The sequence below is a fragment of the Sceloporus occidentalis genome, unplaced genomic scaffold (genome assembly GCF_023333645.1).
Source record: "Sceloporus occidentalis isolate IW3139 unplaced genomic scaffold, rSceOcc1.0.p SCAF_12, whole genome shotgun sequence".
NCBI lineage: Eukaryota > Metazoa > Chordata > Lepidosauria > Squamata > Phrynosomatidae > Sceloporus > Sceloporus occidentalis.
In genome coordinates, this window is record NW_028316992.1 from 20,324,984 (window position 1) to 20,348,340 (window position 23,357).

Here is a 23,357-nt window from a genome sequence, read left to right on the forward strand (position 1 = left end):
CCTCTACAGATATTCGAGGTTGTGGATCTCAGAGTTAGGAGGGGTGACTGTATAAACTTTTGGAAAATTTACATCCCCCCTCAAACTAGAGCTAAGGGTTGGTTTTGAGTTTTATGTCTCTTCAAAGGCATCAAAACCTGGGCAGGAGAAAGGATACACGAGTTCTGGAATCACTGCCTTGGATGTAACTCTGATTCTGTGTTTTGAGGCTTGTCTCTCTCCCAATAAATCTTAAATATTTAATGCATTTGTCTAGATTTGGATCCTTGTCAAAGAAGCAGTATTCGGTGTATTCAAGTTATTTGTAATCCGAGAGAAATTCAGGTTTGACATCTTTAAGCCTGTTGTAGAGAAATATATTATGCTGTTCATTCATCATATGGATAACTTTGTGTAGTGAATGTCGGGAGGCGGTACTATAGAACTCACAATACTATAGAACTCACTTCTGCTTTTAAGAGAGAGGGTGAGGGAAGAATCACTGGGTGGCAGAAAAATATAGTAGCGGAGCAGATTGCAGACTGTGGACTACATGTGGTTTTCCAAAGACCCCCTATTACTCTCCAGAATGGTTCTGATTGTTTTTACTAAGTAGGTTGCTGCACTCCTTGAAAGGCTTGGTGCCCATTCTGCCGTGTTTTTGCCATCTTTGGCTTGTTCTACACCCAGTAAATGGCTTTTCCAAATTTGGAAGTTGACCTGGCATATTACCTTGTTTCAAAAAGGCATCTCCTGGGCCTAAAAGAGCCCCTCCCTCCCCGGCAGAATTACTCCTCTATGCCACCTTGAACTCATGGGAGCATTTTGAGTTTTTAAATACTTTTTAAAAGAATGGGGAAGTGTAGAAGGAGAAGGATATAACATTCCAAGATCCCATGGAGACCTAATGTGGCTTCTCAGATCACTGGATTTGCTTGCAGGGATGCAGATAAAGGATACCTGCTTCTTTAAAATATTTTTTAGTTCTTGTAAAATGTGAGTGAAATTTTCTTCCTGTAAGATACTAAATTTTTATTCTCCCCCCCTTTCTCTTTTGCAGGACTATATTTTGAAAACAACTTGAATAATCTATACTCGTACCATATTGCAGAACTTTACAACATGAAATCTCTGTCTGAGTGGACCTGTATCTGGTGGCTATGACTATTTTTCCTGGATATACCTCTTATGTTCCATTGGAGCACTGAAGCTCTCCAGGGCTGTTGTCAGTATAGAAGTCACTCTGTCTATTCATATTTCCTTGAAGAGTTTAGATTCTGCTAGCAATGAGTTCCCAAAGCCATCCAGGTAAGTTTTTTACAAAAATCATTATTTGAAAGAACCAAATTATATTATAGAAAAAGCCTGAAAGCTAAGATAGTTTGAATTAAAAGGTAACACACAATTCAAAGCATGTTATGTGAATAAAAGTAAGAAATGTTGGCTATGCAGCAGCAAAAAGGACTATAGTGCATTGTTACAGTAATACAAAATGGTTGTGATAAATCACTGTGACTGAAAATGGAAATGGAAAAATGTGAAGAACTATGGAGGCTTTTAAGGTAGTTTGGGCAAAGATTGGTAGAGATGTTGAGATGTAACAGTGGCCTCACTTTAAATTGCTCGCCCCTCCTCCTCCTCCAAATGGCCAGTCTTCTGGTCTGCCACCGCCACCTCTTCCTCCTCCTCCTCTTCCATGTGGCTGCCGCCACCACTGCCATTGTGCGGAGCTGGGGCTGCCGCTTTCTCCTCCTCCTCCTTTCCTCTTTCTCTTTGTGTACTCAGTGGCGGCCACTGCCACCATATTGCAAGGCTAGGGCTGCTTCCTCCTTCTCTTCCGCCTCCTTGCGGCCACTGCCGCCATCGCATAGGGCTGCCGCCTCCTCCCCCTCCTCCACGTGGTTGCTGCCACCAAGCAGGGCTGCTGCTGTCACTGCTATTGCAGCAGCTGTGGAAGCCCTGCACAGGGGAAGGCCAGAGGAGGCCTGGCCAGTGCTGGGGGAGGAGGAGGAGAGGTGAGAAAGAGGAGGAAGCGGTGGAGCTTCCAGCAGCCTTTGCGGCTGGATGTCCTGCCCCTTCTTCTGGCCAATCGCTTCCCTGATTGGTTGGGAGGCCGGGAAGGGGTGGGACTTCTGGCTGCAAAGGCCGCTGGGGCTTGTAGGCAGCCAGAAGTCCCACCTCTTCTTCCGGCCAGTGGCCTCCCTGATTGGTTGGGAGGCCAGAAAAGGGCAGGACTTCTGGCTGCAAAGGCTGCTGAGGCTTGTAGGCGGCTGAAAGTCCTGTCCCTTCCTGGCCTCCCAACCATTCGGGGCCCACTGGGTGAGATTTCCAGCCCCAAGACATGTATTTTAAAGATGGCGAGGATATACTTGTATTTATTTAAAATTATTATTGTCCTGAAAAGTTGGGCAGAAATTGGGCAGTGCTGTGTAGCTTGTTGTTGAAGTTTCTTTATGATGGCTGAGCCCAAGACACTTCCCCTCTTAAATCATTACACCAACAGGTCATCTACTTACATTTTAATCCCTTATGTATTCTGAACTTGACCGATGGTTGGGTGTGTGAGCTGTGTGTCCTCAGACAAATTTAATAAACCCACTTGAAATGGGGAAATGGTTAGTATAGCCACTAAAAATTCCAAATAGTTGGTAGGGTCCAGCTCTTCCTTGTTTCATAGATATCTCCTATAGTGCCTCTAGAAGTTTCTTTGCATCCTGATTTTCCCCCTCATTAAAATCCTTATTCATTTTTTTTTTTTGGTCTGAAAATTAAAATGCCTGTCTTGAAGAACCATCTAGTACCTTCATTTTGCTTTCTTCATAGTCCAGAGGCACTTTACTGGAGTTCAGAGATTTTCTTAGGGAGTGAAGATGATGAAGATGGCAAGTGACTGTAGATGAAGCTTTTCAATTTGCAACATGCAGGGCCATCTGTGAAGGTTCTTGGATAGAGATTTCCACAAACTTTGGAATGTGTTCAGGTTGTTACAGAGTATCATGTTTGGTACATTAAACATAATGTTTCTTATGAAAATAAATATAATTTGAATTTACCTTTTAAAATATTATTGTAACAAACTGAGCAACACATTCCTACGTAAATGCCTGAACTATGAAGAACCTCTTTGCCCCTTTCTGTGGAGCAGGACAAAAACAAATAAAACAAAAACAAAATAAAGCAATAAAACCAGAAGAATCCATCAGTGTTGCTAAAAGAAAGAAAACTATTTTGTCTCCTCTAGGCCTTTACAGTGCAAAGCACTCATTCCCTTAATAAAACAACTGAGAAAAAATAACTAAAACAAGGAATGGCAACAGTGTGAGATACTGTACATAGTTTTAAATAAACGTCTACATGCTATGTAATTTTTAGAATAGGAGGATGGATGATAAATGTATGAAAAAGAATGATTTCATAATCTGTTTGGAAAACAATTTCCCCCCAGGAAAACAGTCTTTAGAGTAATAAGGAAAACACATGTGTCTGTATGTATTCCCCCCCCCCCCCCCATGTTGCTTTTTGTTGTGGGCCCATGTTGCTTTCACAAAATTACAAATGTGAACCTGTTAAGGAAAATTGAGGACCCTTTCATTTATCAGTTTTTTGTACTTCTACTTATGTTGTAATATAAATAAATAAATCATATCATTATATTATTATCATCATTAAATCAGCTGCTTTAGGAAGTGTTTTGTATTTTTTGAGAGAGGTCTTCCCATCCAGTGGAAGTGATAGATTTTCCATATATGTGTGTGTTCTGTTCACACACACACACACAGAGTGGGTTTTTGGTTTCCACTCAGATTTGGTTGCAGGAACCTCCGTGGATACAAAAATCTGTGAATGTTTAAGTCCCATTAAATACAGTGACATAGTAAAAATGGTATCCGTTATATAATGGTAAAATCAAGGCTTGCTTTTTGGAATTTAGATATATTTTTGAATATTTTAAAACCCTGCATGGTTGTATCTGTGGATAAGGAATCCATGGATATGGAAGGCCAGTATACCAGTATTCTAATTGGTGCAGTCTTGAAAGCCTTATTCGTTTTCTCTTCTACCACCCCCTCCATAAAATAGTTGTGAGGATGAAGTACATCTCTATGAAGGTAGTGAAATAGTTACTGAAGGTCAAGATATAGTATTGATGTGTTTTGGTCTTGAGAAATTGACCACTCAGATACTGACAAATAATAAATGAAATTTCATCTTGGGATGCATGCACCCAAGGTTGGGATCCCCTGAGCTAGTGTTTGTTTGTGGTCACTGCTGATCACACCTCTCCCAGAACGTTCTTGCATATATAAAGGATTGGTAACGGTAGTGGTGGGGCAGTGGTGGTGGAAGGATCTGTCCAGTTCATTCTGCGGTTTTTGGATACTGAGAAATAGGTTTAGATGGTCTTATAATTTTTGTAAAGAAAATGACAACATTGAACTGTTACTCATATATCAGAAATTACATACGGGTTCATTGCAGGACAGATGCTGCTAGGAGCGCTTTGTCCCCTTGCATTGCATGGGACATTGCAAGAACTAGTTGAGTCATTGCTTCAAGAATAAATATTTCAACAATGTAACTGTGGTTGCTTGACTTGTGTTTTTGGGAAGAGTATTACCCTGTACAGTATTGTTTTAGAGACTAGAACGTAGCATTTGGTCTCAAAAGTAAGCAGAATAAATGTACGTTATGATGCAACCCTGGTTTGCATCCAGAGGTGATATTGTATGAGCAGAAGGCACTTCAGTTTGGGCAAAATGGAGGCTTTGTAGCATTGTTCTTCCCTCCTTTTTGATGGATATTTCCCTTTAAAACAACATACAGTGTCCATTCAGCTACTCTCTTCCACTCGTGAATCTTATCTGAGTAACTTATTCACCATACTTACCTTTAGATGTTAGGATTTCAAGATACGTTTCTTGAACTCAGTATGTTAGTATGTACTTTGTAGACCAGGGTAGGCACAGTGCAGCCCTCTAGCTATTGTTGATCTACAACTCTTAATGGAAAACTGTACATTGCCTACTCCTATATAGACACTGGAGGCCAAGAGAGTTGGAAGCTCCTGCTATTGTTTCTCTAAATTATCAGACACTACTACCAACTTGTTTCTTCTTTTGACATACATGTTTTTTGTTCTTACCAAACATTCCAGAACAACAATTCCAGTATCATGCTTTCTCTGCAAGCATTCTGACATTAGGAAGGAATAATAAAAACTTCAGTTGTGTCTGCAAGTATTGAATTTGCCTCTCAGATCCCAGTAATCTTTAAAGAACTGTTCAAGAAATTTGTCATATGTCATTCATTCCCACACTAGATTGCAATAGGTTTCATTCTCCACTCTTTGTTAAACTTTGATTAGATTTTCTGCAACTGAATCTCCTCCCTTAGGGTGATGTATTGGCTACCACCTCTCAGTTTGGATTCGCTTCGTCCCAAATGCATTGTGCCTTTGAGTTTGTGCCTGAATTCCTTCTGTCATTGGGGGCCTGAGTGCCTTCTGTAGTCTTCTGTGGAGTCTTAAGTGCTGTTTTCTCAAGATAGCTTAAGATTGTTCTTTCTGTTGGAAGAGCCATAATGCGTCTTAGTCTTGTATGCCACATTTCTTTGCATCCCTATTTCTTGTCCTTTGTTTTCTTCTCCCTCTTTGGATATTACTTTCTCCTGCTATCTTTTGAGGAGTGCATCTTGTTGTCTGAAAACCCTTTACCCTCCTTGTTAAGCTGAAGCACTGACTGGCGAGCCTTATGTCTTTTAATTTTCACTTTCAACAAAAATTCTTGCAGTTGCTGCATGTGTAATTCATTTTGTCCAGAGGCTGGAGAAGAAATATGTTTAGTACTGTGTTCATGTTATCCATGAGCACCAAATAAATCTCACTCAACCTTCTTCCATAAATTCTCACTCTGATTTGCTCAGCTTTGAGTTTTGACTCCATCTGCAAATTTCATGATGATTTGAAAGACGAGTGAGTGAAGTGACTCAGGTCAGGTCACTTCACAACCAAAAGCTCATACTCAGGCCACAGGCAACAGCAGAATACAGTAAAAATGATCTCTTCTACCTTTCCAGTTATGATCCACATGATTGTGAGACATGGCTCATTAAAATGCTCATTAGGGGAGAGCAAAGAGAAGAGGAGTCCTAGGGTTCCTCTGCAGTGTAGATATAATGCAGTTGGACACCAATTTAAATGCTGTAGCTCCATCTTATGGAATCCTGGGATTTGTAGTTTTATAAGGCTTTCTGTGCCAGAGTGCTGGTGCCGCACAAAGCTACAAATCCAAGGATTCTGTATCATGGAGCTGTGGCAGTTGAAGTGATATCAGTCTGCATTATTTCTATTAGTGATTCCCAAATTTTGGTTCTCTAGATGTTTTGGACTTTAGTTCCCATAATTGCTGACTGTTGGCCAAGCTGGCATGGGCTTCTGGGAGTTGAAGTCCAAAACACATGGAGGAGCAAAGTTTGGGAATCATTGGTGTAGATGCATCCCTAGTGTTGTCTTGTGTGTCTGTAATTTTGTTACAAGCCATCTTGTCCTTTCGTGTTGTAAATTGCACATCTCTGGACTAAATATGTGACATAGCTTTCTTATGAAGTAGTATGTGGACAGTATGGAGAGATGGAGCTCCATCTACCGGTTTCTCCGACCCAGTTGTTTGCTAAAAAACAAAATATACATTCAGTATGTGTTAAAGCAATGTGTGTGCTTAAAGGCCATTATAGAATCCATAAAATGGAACAGTAGTCAGCAGATGAAGTCAAAAGGTTTTTTCATATTGTTTAAATGTTTACTTCAAGTATTACAAGTATTAGAGAATAAAACATACACAGTACTTGTTATTGGCTTCATCCTTTGAGCTGTCGATTTGCAAACTCTAAAAAATTGACATCTGGTACTGAAGTGCTGTCTGTAAATGAGTAGAATAATCTTAATCCACCTCCACTTTATAATCTTATTTTGTGCTGTATACTATACAAATTCCAATTTTAACTAGCTCCTTAATTTTATGACGTCTGCTGTCAAGCAGTGTGAACGTTTACCTCCTAGTACTTAGGAAAGCATTATGTTATCCAGTAATTACCAATACTTATTTCTCAAGAGCTTTCTGTAAAACACTGGTCTCTTTTGGTCCTTGTACATTGAGATGACAACTCCCAGCATTCCTGCAACAGTGGGAGAGATTTGTGGAATCCTGATTGTGGAACGTTCTTCAGGAGCATCTGCTGATATTTATTTTATTAATTTATATATTAAAGCAGCTTACAGTGCAAGTTAAAATGATGCCCAATGAAATGGAATAATGCAAAGTTAAAATGTCATTAAATAAAAAAATATTTAAAACATTTATTTAAAACAACGTTAAAAATAGCTAAAATGTAATAACGACATTAAAAAATGCTATACACATCAATGGAAAGATCTTTTGCAACTGCAAGTTAATGATCAAATATTTGATATAGATTTCTTATGATGTGGTATAATGGAGTGATAGCTATGCATTGATCAAAGGCTTGGGTAAATAAAAAGTTCTTTACCTGCTGGTGAAAAGAGAGTAGGGAGGGTACCAACCTAGCTTCAAGCTATTTTTAAAATTTACAATATGCTACTCTTCATTCTTTTCATATGTATCTGAGTTGTAATCATCACAGCATAAATACAGTAAAACATACAAAATCCTCAACACATAGAATTAGCCCACTGTATTCATACATTCAACTATCCACGGCTTGAAAATATCCCATCCCCAAAATCCAAAAAACAAACCTTGATTTTGCCATTTTATTTTAGGGACATCATTTTAGTATGCCATTGTATTATATAATGGTACGAGCATCCATGGATTTTGAGGTCCTGGAACCAAACACCAGTGGATACCAAGGGTTTATTGTACAAGTTAAAATGCCACAATACATAGGTGTTTCAGCCTCATGCTGAAAAGGCTTCAATATAGGCAGCAGATAAGCCTTTGAAGAAGGCAGTGTGGATCCAACCCAATATGTATATATCAAGTGATACTTTATTTTATTTTATTTCATTTTATTGGATTTATATATCACCTTTCCCCCAAAATAGGATTCAAGGCAGCTATTTTAGACATGATATGCTAATAGGTTCATTGTTTATGTCAGGCTTCAGGGGTGGATAAAATATATGGTTTGATTTTTTGTCCTATTTTAAAAATTGATGAAATTTTTAACTACACTCGTCCCTATTATTTTAATAAGTCGCCCCTCCTAATTGACCTTGAAAGTCCGTGGAGGGGCAGACATTTGCTGGGGTTAGGGGACCACTATGAAAGTGGAAAAACCACAAATAACATAAACACTATGGCAGGTTATAGACCGCCCATTTGGGGCGGTCTGGACCCGCCCCTTTCCCTGGAGTATCGGGGCTTCAGTGGTTACACTGGCAGCCACTGAGGCCCCAATCCGCCGCTTTTCGGGCTGCAGGGAAGCAGCAAAACGCCGCTTCCCTGCAGCCAGAAAAGGGGTGTCCTTGGGGCTTCAAGCCCCAAGGACACCCCGCGGCGGCGGGGAGGGGGAGAAAGGGGCCGCTTGGCCCCTTTCTCCCTTGCTTCGCTGGGCGCAGCTGTCTGAAGGCTGCGCCCAGCGAAGCAAAGCGGCGCCGCGGACCAGGAAGGAGCTCCGAAACGGAGCTCCTTCCTGGTCTGCAGAAAGGGCGCCCTAGGCGCCCTGCTGCGGATTGAGGACGTCATGTCCGCGCCGCCCCATCTAGAGGACGCGCGGCCGTGATGTCCTCACGGCGGCGGCCATATGGAAGGGCCGCCGCCGTTTAGTGCGTGACGGGCACGCACTAGGGTTAGGGCGGTGCAGAAGCACCGCCCTTTTGTAATCCTAGTGCGTGCTCGTCATGCACCAAAGTGCCGGTGTGTAACCGGCCTATGTTTTTACCTGAGAGGGCACCTCTGTAGGAATGTCTAGGTCATCCAGTGCAACTCAGTGGTCAACATCTGCCAGACATTGACCATAGAAGTGTGCTGGAGGAGCTACCAATACCAAGTGGAGTGTACTTTCTAGGTATCTCTAGGTCCTACAGTGCGACTTTAGGTTAAAGTTGACCATAGAGTTATGCTGGAGGACCTAGATATTCCTAGAGAGAACATATTAATAAAATCCATGAATAATCAGATCTGCAAAAGTCAAAGCCACAGATATGGAGGGACGAGTGTATATTAAAAATTTCAAAATACTCTGGTTTAAAATGTTAGAATTCAAACATGTTAAAGGAAATGCACCCCTCCCCCCTCAAAAAAACCCCTAGGTTGTGGCATCTTAATGCCATCCTCATGGAGAGGAGGCACCAATATGGGAACTTTCAGCAACAGCTTAAAACATTTTGCTTACCCAGGAATTTCCATTACTTGATTTGGTCAGTTCTGTAATATGCACCACCCTTTCTGTTTTTAGGATGATACGGTTTTAATATTCTGTATTATTCTAATACAATCGCCCCTCCTAATTTATCTTGAAAATCCGCGGAGGGGCAACCTCCGCTATTTTTAATGGGGTGGGCACACAGGCATGACCCCCCTATTCAAGGCTTGAATATGCACAAGTTCCATTTTTGCACATCCAGGGGGCCCCGGAACAGATCTCCCTGAGAAAACAGAGGTCCTACTGTACTTTTAAATTACCCTGATACCTGCAAAGATAAAACACAATTTAAAAATATTTTATTAAATAAATAAGTAAATAAATATTTACCCATTAATTGGGTAGATAAATGTTTACAGCACTGGTCCTGGTGGCAGTTCTGGTGGAGTTACCCTTCAGTGTGTTTCCTTGAAGATACACTAGTCATGTGAATTGAATGCTTGCATGAATAATGTGTTGTATACAATTAATAGTCTTTGAATTAACTCTGAACAAGTTTTTCTAAAGTGTAAATTTACATTTCAAACGTGTTGAATATTAGTTAGCCCATTAAAAATATTGCCATGTTAACTGTTTGTGTGGCTTTGACATCAACATGGCTTGATCTGTTATGAAGGATACCAATTTTAGTTGTCCCAAAAAGCATAGCAGGACAACACGATGTGTCATTGAAGCTGTAAACAAGTTGGGAGAGGTGACTCTGTTTTGGACAGGGCTCGATTACATTCCAATTAACCTCCAATGTCTGTTCTTAACCTCTGCCCCAAGTAACTGTGGAGATGGTGAAATGATGTGCATTAACATACAGTGCTATATCTTTGCTGGAATTATTTTTACAACTCTATAGAGGGAAGACAATACTGTACCATTTTCTTTCCTTAAGATTGAATTAGTACTGTATGTTGTAACTGAAGTAATCTTACTGTTTTAGTCCTCCTGATGTTTGAGGGATACTACCTATTTTTGTCTAACATTATCTTAACCTGCAAATATTTTATACTGTTTCTATTGTATACCACCTTGAGATGCCCAGTAAAGGACAGGAAAAATATTTTAATAAGTAATATAAAAAGGAAACTTATTAAATCACCCGAGGTTTAAAAAGAAAGGCATGAAAAAGCTATTTTTTTTTTAGATTATTAGAACATATATATATTCCATCTGATTACAGGTAATGTTCCTAGTAGTATTGTGTCATTTGTTTATCTTAGGTTGTTAATGTTCCTTCCCCCAATCTTCACTCCTGCCTCTGACTCTACGCCTGCTATGTGAACAATATTTTCTGCATATAGGTTGAATAAATAGGCTGATAGTATGTAGCTTGCTTTACCCCTTTGGTGATTGCAAACCATTCTGTTTCTCTGTATTCTGTATTAACAACTGGCTCTTGTCCTGAGTACAAGTTCCACATCAAGACAAACAGATGTTGTATTACTCCCATTCCTTTAAGAGCAAGCCGTAGCCTTTGTGATCTGTGCAATTAAAGCTTTGCTGTAGTCAATAAAGCACATGCAGATTTCTTCTGGAATTCCCTGGTGCTCGCTATTACCCCACATATAAGAAGAAGGGCCCTTCCTCTAGTCCATCTGCCGTGGTCCTGGCCTCCAAGGGAGAGAAGATCTGTTGGACTTTCCCCCTTCCCCACTGCCATTCCCTTCTCCTTTGGTGTCTTGTCCTTTTAGATTGTAAGCCTGAGGGCAGGGAAATGTCTAATTAACAATTTGTAAGCAGCTCTGATAGTGTGAAGTCGAAAGCTTTCATGGCCAGCAGCCATAGTTTTTTGTGGGGTTTTCGGGCTATGTGTCCATGTTCTAGAAGAGTTTCTTCCTGACGTTTCGTCAGCATCTGTGGCTGGCATCTTCAGAGAATGCTTGCCTGGAAAAAGTTGCTCCGATAGTCTTTTCGCTGAAGAGCGGGCTATAAATAAATAAATTAATAATAATAATAATAATAATAATAAGTTTCCAACAAGATTCCTAGTGCCTCTTCCTTTCCTAAAATCAATTTGCACCTCTGGAATTTCTTGTTCCATATACGTTTGGCATCTTTGCTGGAGAGTCATGAGCATAATTTTGCTTGCATGGGAAATTAGCTCAGCGGTTCTGTAATTACTACCATCTTTTGTGTCTCCTTCCTTGTGGATGGGAGTATATATTGAAGACTAGCAATTTTGGGCTGTTGTTTTGTTTCCCATACTTGTTTGCAGATTTTTCTTTGAACTAGACTTGGGTTTGTCTCTGTGGATTTTAGCAACTCTATTGGTATGTCATCTGTTTCTGATGATTTATTCTTCACAATTGCTTTTAGTGTGGCTTTCACTTTGCTTTCCCAAATTTGGGGTTCATCTTCGTGCATTTCTTCTTACCATGTGTCATTTGACTTTTCATGTTTTTTTTTTTTGTATCACTCTTCTGTATATTGTCTCCAACATTTTTATTTTCATCATGGTCATGTATTATATAAAAATGTGTGAATTAAAAGTGCCAATTAGAGGGGACAGTGAAAATTGGACCTGCAGGTAATAGTCCCAACACAGCCTTCATCTAGTAGATCCTGAGGTCTGAGAGTAGCATTACAACCCAGCTGTGTGTAGTAGACTGGCCAAATGTGGATAGCTGGTTCATTGGGTTCCATTCTGCCCTGGTTTTGAGATTTCAAGTGTTTAGTTATCTGTATTGCTATTGTTTTCTGCCCTGCTTCCCCTTTCTTCATAAATTCTTGTCAGAAAATAGTTCCTATTTGCTTTTTTATTGCATTTTCAAAATTCCATAACATTTTATTTGATAGCTACAAAATAATATACACTCTTATATGCTTATATTTGTAATTGCTTAGGGAGAATGACTAACTGTTCTAGAGAACATAATCCTGTGAAAGCCCCACTGAACTTGCTAAGACTCATATGTTTGTAGGGTGACAATAGTACATCTGTGAATAAATGTTTATTTGTTTGTTTGTTTGTTTTTAAAAGCAAGACCTACGTATATTTCCTTTCCATGTGAATGAATGAGCAAAGGTGTAAACTAAAAATCTTAGTGCAATATACATATGATAAATGTTGCATGTGAAAAACTACCTTTATAGAAAAACTACACAGATCAACAATAGTAATAATAGTAATAAAAATTTATTCGGTCATTGACCAGTATAAAAACAAATCACACAAGCAACATATCAATATAACAATAACAAATTAAGATATAAACTGATAGTAGACTGTACATGTACGGTATCAAACAGTTCTTTCTACACGGTAATAAAATGGCCATTTGACAGCTGAGGGCGCAGTTTACAAACAATATAACAGAATTTAGCCACCTTAAGGGATACTATAGGATCATTGTTGTCCAATAGGAGGCGTAAATAAAAGGAGTCAGGTTTGCCTGGGAATTTACTCAGTAGTGGGCTAATCAGTTGGTGACGAATGTCTCTATAGAATTGACAATAAAGGAAAACATGCTCATTGGTTTCAACGGTGCCCGAGCCACATGGGCAAAAACGGATTTCAAAAGGTGTTTTTTTAAATCTACCTTCCAACATGGCTGTGGGCAACACATTGAAACGTGCCAGAGTTAGAGCCCTTCTGAACTTCGGGAGAGTAACATGGAACAGATATAGAGCTGGGGAGGGGACCAAAACTTGAGCACTGAACATGACATATTTTGAAAGGGAAGTTGAGTCCATATATCTTTCTGCTTCTAGGATTTTTTTTTAATAGTAGATTTGGCTCTATCAGTGTCACAGATCAACAATCTGTGTGCACATATACACAGGTTGTTTCTGTGCGAATGTAACATATGAACACCCATCCTCTAAATGCCCATATAAGCAGAGAATCCTGCTGTTGTGTTGCACTCTGTACTTATTTCTACTGTACATAACTACTGTGAAGGAAAAATTGTATGTATTTGCCTGACATCAGTATAGGTCATTGATTCCCAAACTTCTATCATCCTGGTGTTTTGGACTTCAATTGCCAGAAGATCCAGTTGGATTGGCCAATAGTAAGGAATTCTGGGAGCTGAAGTCCAAAATATCATGAGGACCAAAGTTTGGGAACCTCTGATAATTCCACATGTGGGTTTAGTCATCTTTTTACCTATACAATTCAAGATTGTAAGACAATGTGGCTTGGTTCCTTTTCGTCCATCTCTGCAGCGTCATTGATAAGAACATTGGCTAGAGCTTTTGTTTTTATCATAATAATTTTAATTTGGACTTCTCTTGACTTTATTTCTTGGATTTCCCTTTGTCTTAGTTCTTCTGGTTTACTTTGATTTGATTCAGCTTGGGCTTCTTTCCGACAGCTCTTTATGATTTGGCTAAGGTATTGTTGGCGCTTAAGGCTATGCTCACCCTTCGGGGTTCTTGTCTCACTGGCATCATTTAAGAAGGGTGTGTCCTATGGCACCAAAATCCCTGAAAGTGTCTTTTGAGTTTTGGAGAAGCACACAGTGTGCTTCACTGTATTGCTTTTATACCTCAAGCCTGTCAAAGTAGGGATTTGAGATTTAGGGCCCTCTTATATGAAAATATGTCAAGGCCTGACTATCCCGTTCTGCAGATTCAGCTGCAGTGACCAAGAGTGAGTGAGTGCAGTGACAGATCATCCGCATGAGAAGTAAGAAGCCTCTTGCCTGGGTTGGCCTGTATTATCTGATTGTTATCTGATATTTGATTTGATATTTGATGTTTTTAATTTGTTGGCAGCTTATTTTATCTAATTCTATCTTGTATTATTATCTATTGTTTTACAGTGTGTCCACGTAGTATGCGGATGCACTATACATGACTTTCAGCATATGGTGAAAGCCGCTCGGGAGCGTGTGGGGCGCAAGAGGCGGTGCATCCCATTTAGATTAATGGGGCATGCGCCCCTGCGCCGCCGCCACATGCACGAGCCCCATTACTTTCAATGGGGCTTGAACATACGTGTTTTTTTTTTTTACATGGGGGGTCTGGAATGGATCCTCGCATAAAAAAGGAAGCACTGTATATGTATTTTGTAGAATGTACGCCATTGGCAGGTTTCATTTTTATCCTTTTATTGTTTGCATATACAGCGCTGTGCAAATAAGAGAGCTATATAAATAATAATAATAATAAGAATAATAATAATAATAATAAGAAGGCTGGCAGAGGCAAGAGGTTTCTCAGTAGCTGCTCATGCCAATGCTCAGTTGCTGTTCCCAGGCCTACCTTGTGCAAAGGGAGCATCTGCCTATATCTGTTATTTTGAAGTTGCAGTATACCTAATATCAAATACCCGTGTGGGAGAGGGAGCACTAGGGTTGTCACCCAGGAAGGAAAGGGAGAGGTAGCTGGAAAAAGTTTGGGGACTACTGATATAATGGAACTTGAGCATCCATGAATTTTGTTATACACAGAGGGTCTTGGAGCCAAACCATAGCAGATACCATTTGATTTTTTCCATTTGAGAAGGAAAATAACTGATCTTTTATCAGACATATTAGAATATGCAATATATTGACACTGGAATGGTTTGAAACATGATGACAAACCAGCTGCACATGTTTTGTTTTCTTATATTGTTTGCATGTCACAAGCATGAATTAAAGAGTCCTGGCTTGTTGAGGACAGACCAATGTGTTGGTGCATGCTACCTAACTACTTGCATTTACATTTATAGCTGAACAAGCTATAGACCTTGATTTGGTGTTTGTTTATTGTGAAGTGTAAATTGGCAGGGAGTGAGTTCTGTGGCTTCTTGGGAGGATAGAGAAGCTGGAGAGCTAACCCACTTCAAAGTTGTCATATTACAATAAGCAGTTTCTTTAACAGCTTAATGTGAAATTAAAGACACTTTAGGTATTGATGTGCCTTATATATTGATAGGATTTATTTACTCATTTATTGGCCAAAGTAGAAGTTGGTAGTGCAGCTTTTGACTTTTGGGAAGGACAAGAAAAAGTGTGGAATTTCAGGCACAAAGTTAGAAATTAGAAGGACTACTGGTTTATTGATCCTTTACTACTATTACTCTTCTTTGCTCAAGCCCAAGATCATCCTCCCCTCTTTCCTTTATTCTGTTTTTTGGTATGCACTCCCATAATCCATGAAAATTTATGAGGCAAAGGCATTCATTCATTCATTCATTCATTCATTCATTCACTCACATGTCATGGCATTTGTAAAGGTTTAGCAGTCACATAGATGTTTACATTTTGAAAAAAGGAAGAAATAAAAGCAAAGAAATAAGGTCTTTCCAGAACATGCCACTGAGGGGACATGCCCACTGAATGAGCAGTGCCCATCGAGACAGCTGTCAGAAGAACAGCTGGCAGTTCTGGTGGAGTTCTAGGGTACACAAACACCTTGCAGCTGTTGCCCACTGGATTAGCTGCTTTCTGCAGATGAAAAAAGTTTAAGTTGTGGGAAGTAATTAAACAGTATATACATTGGATTTAGAGCTCAGTTTTCTGTTATGTTTTTGGAGAAGAAGTTGGAAAGTAAAATGCCAGATATCCTAACAGAGGCCTAAATACCCTAAAGGCACCAGATCCCATCTGATCTTGAAAGCTAAGCAAGGTCAGACCTGGTTAGTACTTGGATGGGAGACTGTCAATGAAAACCAAGGGCTGTAGGCTATATTTCAGAGGAAGGATCTAGCCAAATCACATCTGATATTCCTTGCCTATGAAAACCCTATGAAATTCATGGGATCACCATAAGTTGACAAGTGACTTGAAAGACACACACACACACACACACAGAGAGAGAGAAAGATTTGAGTCATATTTATGTCCTGATTATACAGTGTTTTCTCATGAAGACGGTGTGTGTGAATTAATACTGCTGCCTTGCTCAAGTACTTTTTTTAACTGAAATAGTTAAATTGAGGTAAAATTCGCTATCTATGTATCATATTAATTAAGGCTTTGTTTTTCTCGTGCACTGCTGCTTACCAGAAAGAAAGAAATGCACCAGTGTTATGACAACATGAAATTCTGCCTATATTATATATTCAGGATTAGATGTGTTGGTCATGCAGCAAAATACTACAAATGTCAAAGTGTACATTACAGTTTCCTCCTCAGGCAAAAGTGTTAAACTCTTCCTGAAGACAACTTTTATCACCAGTTTAAGGAAATACTGTATCTGAAGATGCAGGACTCTGACTCCCAATACCATAACTTTTTCTCCTTCAGGATTGTTAGCACTTCTGCCTGCTAAAGAAGCTTTGAAAGCTAGCGTGGTGTATTCTGCACCTTTTTTATCGGCCTTATAAAGGTATTGCTGTTGATGTATATTTTGGATTTCTTTGTATTTTGGCTATATCATATAAAACAAAGCTTTCTTGAACACTAATCCAGGTAGATAAGACATTTTACTCCCCCAGAGTCATGTTTTGTTGTGAAATTTACAAAGAACAAAGACATTTGACAATATTGTCACTTGAGGTCCTTGTGTTTCAGTTACCTGTCTTTCTCAGAAAAACAAAACTGATAAAAGCAGTAGTATTGCATTGGTTGTATCCCCCCCCCCCAAACAGCTCTTCCAAACCAGTGGTCCACCAAATCTGGACATTGGTTTTCTGCCTCCGAGTGTTTCAGCATCTTTCAGTCTTTAAGCCTTCTGGTCTATTGAAAAGTGATCCATAGAATCATAGAGCTGGAAGAGACTCCAAGGGCCCTGATCTAGTTCAACCCCCTGCCATGCAGGAACTCTCAGTCAAAGCATCCCCTGTGACCTCCAAGGAGGGAGACTCCACTACACTCCGAGGGAGTTTGTTCCACTGTCAAACAGCCCTTACTGTCATTAAGTTCTTCCTAATGTTGAGGTGGAATCTCTTTTCCTGCAGCTTGCATCCATTGCTCCGGGTCATAGTCTCTGGAGCAGCAGAAAACAAGCTAGCTCCCTCCTCAATATGACATCCCTTCAAATATTTAAACAGGGCTTCATGAAATACCCTTTTTATGCACCCCTTCCTGTGGACATGGGGTATGTTATTCTGAAATACATTAGAATTTTCAGTAGGATCAGAAAATACCCCAGACACACCGTATATATTGTAGATTAGTTGAAATACCTGTGTCACCTAACACAGCTCTTTGAAGATTTATGGCCAGAATCACAATATGCCCTTTTCTATTGCCATCTATATTATTCCCATTTCTTTGTAACTGTTTAATATCACTCCATCGATGCATCTAAAGAAGGGGATTCATAGCCATGAAAGCTCATGCTAAAATATTTCAAGTGCTGCTAGCTTCTCCTTCCTGTCCCCACTCTTTTTATGCTAAATGTTACATGTAGTTTTCTTGAAATCTCAAGTGTTTGTTTTTAAAATACCTATCTGCTTTTGCTGTGCTACGTCTCTACCACCAGCATACATTAGTTGTTTCAGGTTTTGCCTGTTGCGAGCCAGATTTTTAGGCAGGGGTTTATTCTTGTCAGTAAAAAGAAGATAAATAGTAATTGGGGAACTCTTTACAAGTACTGCAACATAATCTTAACTTTTTGTAAGATAATTGACTTGCAGCATAAATAAAACAAGAACTTATTCCTGCTTTTAATTTTCTTCTCATAAATAAAATATTGTATTAATTTTTAATTAATTTGTTTTTTACATGACTGTCAGAAAAAGTGTGAATTGACATGCAGTTCCTGGTGGGTATGCTCACCTTGGCCTGTTACAGACTGCCAAAATAAAGCTGCTTGGGGTCTCTTTGGAGGTATGCTATTTAAATGATGCATGGGTCCTAAGAGTCCGGAGGTAGTGCCAAAGCCACACTCCATTCCTAAGCACCGGAGTGCAGCTTTGGTGCAGCTTCCGGATTCTTAGGATGCATGCATCATTTAAACAGCATACCTCCAAAGAGACCCGAAGCAGCTTTATTTTGGCAGTCTGTAACAGGCCCTTGAGTAGTGGATTGAGTCTGCCTGTCTTTGGCTCATAAACTACTTCTGCTAGCAGTGCTAACAAGCAGAGGTAGTAGCTTGGTCATGATGTGCCTGAAGAATACCATATTGACTTTTCTTGTGGTTTGGTGTTCTGTGGCAGAATTGTTCAGGATGGCCTCTGAGCTTCTGCCCTGCCCTGAAAATACTTGTGGAAGTGGCATTCAGCATAATTCACTTTTGATTTGATGGATGATTTGCACAGTGGGGTGAGTTCAAAGCTATGAAACCTTTGCAGAAACATTTGTGGGGGCCATTTTTAACTACAATGGTTTACATTTAATCTGTACTGAAAGTGTATAAGATTTGCCCTTGGAATGTACCTGATCTTTTTGCACAGCATAGTTCTCAACACAGCCTTGCATTCTTCCTGCCTGAGGCAATCATCCTGTATTCTTCCTTTTATTACCTGGTTGGGCTTGTTTTTGAAGAACTTTTTTCCACTAATTATTCAGAATCAGATTGACTACACTGGGAAAGTATTTTTTTATTCTAATAGGCCATGCAGTTTTTCCTAAATGAAACTCCAGTTATCAAAGCATATATGCCATATAAAAGCAACAGAATTCTCACAATCCACCTGATCACAAATGAAAATGATACAAGTACTCAGTTAAAATTACAACCAACCCTCTATATCCATGGTTTCTTAATCCATGGATTCAACCATCCATGGCTTGAAAATACTCAAAAAAGTATAAAATCCAAAAAGCAAATCTTGATTTTGCCATTTTACATATGGGACACCATTTCACTAAACCATTGTATTTCATGGGACTTTGAGCATCCATGGATTTTGTTACCCATGCAGGGTATTGGAACCAAACAATAGTGGATACCAAGAACTCATTGTACACTTATGGATGAAGGTTAATCTTCTTTTGTGTAATTGATTGTTTCCCTTCCTTTCTGATTGGCTGTTTCATTAGCACTTCTGATGAGCTTTAATGTGATTGAACAACTGACATTGGGTGGGTTTCTTTCTTTTTTCTTTCCCAGATGGACTTTCTGGCAGGGACCAGCCAGTAGAACTGCTAAATCCAACCAGAGTTAATCATATGCCAAGTTCAGGTATGAGACAAAGCATTTAGTTGTCTGCTGTTAATGTCATGCGTGAGAAGTACATCTAGCATTATCATCCAGAACACCAATGGGAAACCTTTGGCTCTTCAGATGTTTTGAACTCCATCTCTCTCCTTCCCTTACCATTGCTGGATGGCTTTGTTGTAAGCCAAAACATCGGAAGAATCAGTGTTTCCCCGCCTTTGTTCTAGAGTGATAGGAGGTTTGTGGCTTTCTACTTTTGAAAGATTTTCATAGTATCATTTATTCAATGGATTACTTCAAATTTTGTAGACCATTCTTTATTTTATGAGGTCAGTTTAAAAATTCCTAATAAAACATGTCAATAGGTACATAAATAAATAGGTACTGTATATAAATATTTGAACGGCGTTATGTGGATTGCTAAAGTGAAAAATGAGATTAATAATGGCAGCTGGAAAGGCATTGAAGCAAACAAGCAAAATAATGCCAAGTTTGCATTATTATAGACATTCTGAATTAATGTTGAATGTTCTAGTTTTGTCTCTTCTCTTGTCTCACAGATGATTGGTGTAGGTCCCTGAGTGTCCAAGTAGGACTTCTTTCCATTTATTAACAATACATTAATATTTTTTGATACAGCATCTGACATTTTGAAGGATGTGGAGCTCCACACTGATTAGATTTAGGATGGTTGCCTCTCTGCTACCCATTTTGCCCATTCTCTAGCTAGGCAAAGACATTTTTATTTAGACAGGCCTAGTCAGGCTGGGTTGTAGCAAAAGGGGTTTTTAATGTGTTGTATTCCCCATCATTGAATCATTTTAATAGTGTTAAAATTTATTATATGTTAATTAATCTGAATTATATTTTAACTAGTTTGCTTTATTTGATTTTATTATTATGTCCTTAAAGTCCCATTATTGGGGAAAAGGTGGAATAAAATCTAATAAATAAGTACATGTAAAACAAATGTGTCTATAAAGTGTACATAAAAGTGAGGCATATGGTAAATAGAACACTGTCCAGTTTGCACGTCTATAGCAGAACACACTTGTACCATTCTTTTGGCCATACTATGGCCAAAATTCAATAGCTAGTTCTAAGTGGAATAAATTTATATATATATATATACACACACACACACACACACACACACACACACACACTCAACTATAGGTTGGCCTAATGTATAAGTTGAGGACAGGGTAAAACTTCGAGGCTCCTTCAGTGTGTCTATGTGTATGTGTGGCAATAGAGACTCTCACTGAGGCTTTTTGCTTCATCGTTTCAGCTTTCATTTCAGCCAGACATGTGGGCAGGAGATGGACTCTTAAACAAACAGCAATATCAGTCACCCAGGACTCTTTCTGCTTGGTCTCAGAGAGAAATAAACGCCTCTCTGCACTGCATGGGGAAATTTGAAAGAGCTGCTGTCGTATTATACTGATAAGTCGACCTCAGATTTTGGGGTCAATTTTTGGGCATAAATTTTTAGACTTATAGACAAGTACATACAGTAGTTGAATCAATGGAACTTACTATGAGTTCACTCTGGTTAGGACTAGCAATTGAAGTTAGGCCTATGCATTTTTCTACTGAAAGATTAATTTTCTTACTAGAAAATACAATAACAAAATTACTTGCAAAGTGCCTGTATTTTTGACAAGTAAAAAAGATCCGATCAATTGACCATTCAGTTGGTGATGTATTTGTAAACATTAACTTGATTAGAAGAAAGAAGACATTTTAGTCAGTAGATTTAATAAACTAATTCCAAAAATGAATCAGTTAAATGATGCTCAGTTATTATTGTATGATGTCTAGTTGCTTTTCTTACATTTGCTTTTTTTAAAATCACTTTTATCATTAGTAACAACTGATTGAGCCTTAAAATTATTTGAGAATTTATTCTCAAATCTGTTGAATCTAGACTGCATCTGCAACAGGAGCATAACATCAACTGTTTAAAGCAAAAATAGAATATCTGTACCAGCCAATTTAGGCAAATGATATTCAGAAGTTTGGAAGAAAGATAAATTTAGATAGAGGTTGATTGATGTTGTTTTTAATTTTTCCCAAATACACTCTCCGGAGATTCATTTGAAGGCTGACTTAAGATCTATAAATATATATAAATATATATTTACTCTTTTGATGTTTAATAATAATTTTTGCTAAGTGACAAAGAATAAATAGATGGTCTAGAGTAGAGCATTACTGTCAGAACCCAATTTGTTTATCACTCATGATATTCTTTCCTACCCTCTTCTAATTTATAGATGCATTGCATAAATTTTTCCAGGACATGGCACAAATACATTGGGCCTAAATACAATAGCTGGTCTCAATTAAAATAGACTGTTGAATCAATGGGATTTATGTATGTATAGTGGCTGCTTGGTATCTATAGGGTTTGGTTCCTGGAAACCCCGCCTTCTCATGGATACTAAAATCTGTAGATGCTCAAGTTCTGGTATATAAAGTGATGTAGTAAAATTATGTCCCTTGTATAAAATGGCAAAATCAAGTGTTGCTTTTTGGAGTTGGGGGGGGGATATTTTCAAGTCATAGATGGTTGAATTATTTGATGGAAAATCTGTGGATATGGAGAGCTGACTGTACTGACTTACCATTCAACTGTTGATTCAGTGGGTCTGCTCTAGTTGAGAGTAGCAATTGGATTTAGATTTTAGGATGCATCTACGCTGTAGAAGTAATGCAGTTTGACACCACTTTAAATGCTTGTAAAACAAAATGTTGACAGTTGATTCTTAGAAGCTAGAAGCAAGAAAATGTTGTCTAGCTTTAAGACTGTGCCTAAATTAAGTTGATAAAATGTATGAGTTTTATGGAATCCTGGAGTTTGTAGTTTTGAAAAGTATTTAGCCTTCTATGCCAAAGAGTGCTAGTGTTTCACAAAATTACAAATCCTAGAATTCTGTAGGATAGAGCCATGGCAGTTAAAGTATTTTAGTGTAGATGCACCCCAGTTTTATTATTATTATTATTATTATTATTATTATTATTATGCTTTATTTATATAGCGCTGTACATACAAACAATAAAATAGATAAAGTAAAGCTGCCCCTGGCGTACAGTCTAAGAAATAATAGCATAATACATATAAATAATACATAACAATACAGGAAAGGGTGCAATAAAGTAAAGCAGTATATAATATGAAGAGTCTGGTTTAGAGCCTTTTTAAAATAATTGGGTACCACAACTGTTTTATGTTAGCTATAGAAGATACAGACCAGTATGTCAATATAGGCTAATAACAAAGTGAGAGATGCTATGCACTAATTAATGTCCAATATAAATAATTCGAAAGGAACTAGTCTAGTTAGGGAGTTTCCTCGTTCTAGATTTTTTCTTGCAAGCTTCCAGTGACATATCTTAAATGAGCCCTCTTCGAGTCTCTAACCAAGTTTGTAAAACGTGAGAAGAAATGTTTTCAAGTTCTCACAGGAGTACTACAAATATTTAGTCTATAATGATTTACTAGAATAGCTTATAGCCTGTATTTGTTGTGGCTATATTCAGTGTCTCCTATCAATTCCTTTTTGCCTTGTTATTTTTCATGACCAAATTTTTTATTATTATTATTTTTTCCTTTCTGAACATGGGTAGGGAACAATTTCTTGTCGCCAGAAAACTTGTACTGCCTAAAATGGAGCTGAACTCTCCTCTTCAGCTCTGTACAGTCTTCATCAAAGCAATTGCTTGCTCTACCAAACCTGGTATTCATGTGACCTAGATGTTGGCTTGCAAGAGACATCAGCATTAGCCACCATAGTCAATGATGAGGTACGGGTAATATGAGAGTTGCAATTCTATAGCATTTGGAAGGCTGCATAATTCCCACCTGCATGCTAGGCTGTACACTAATACTTTCAGAAGATACATTATAAGCAATAAAACTGTAATATCAATCATTTTGAAACAAAACCAAACCATACATGTGACAGTAATAAAACCCTGTTCACATCTATGCATGTTGA

The 23,357-nt window shown here is 38.7% G+C and overlaps 1 protein-coding gene across 10 annotated transcripts in view; it reads left to right on the forward strand.

The window, feature by feature from the left end:
- The window catches only part of HDAC4 (histone deacetylase 4), a 144,841-nt gene that overhangs the window by 22,083 nt on the left and 99,401 nt on the right, over nucleotides 1-23,357 (forward strand). For 9 of the 10 annotated variants that reach the window (XM_089477887.1, XM_089477885.1, XM_089477884.1 and 6 more), the window contains 2 exons: nucleotides 1,040-1,287; nucleotides 19,306-19,377. In XM_089477887.1, coding sequence (XP_089334013.1) covers nucleotides 1,266-1,287; nucleotides 19,306-19,377 — 94 coding nt within the window. In that variant the 5' untranslated portion in view covers nucleotides 1,040-1,265. The remainder of the gene's footprint in view (nucleotides 1-1,039; nucleotides 1,288-19,305; nucleotides 19,378-23,357) is intronic. The other variant, XM_089477889.1, reaches the window with a different exon arrangement.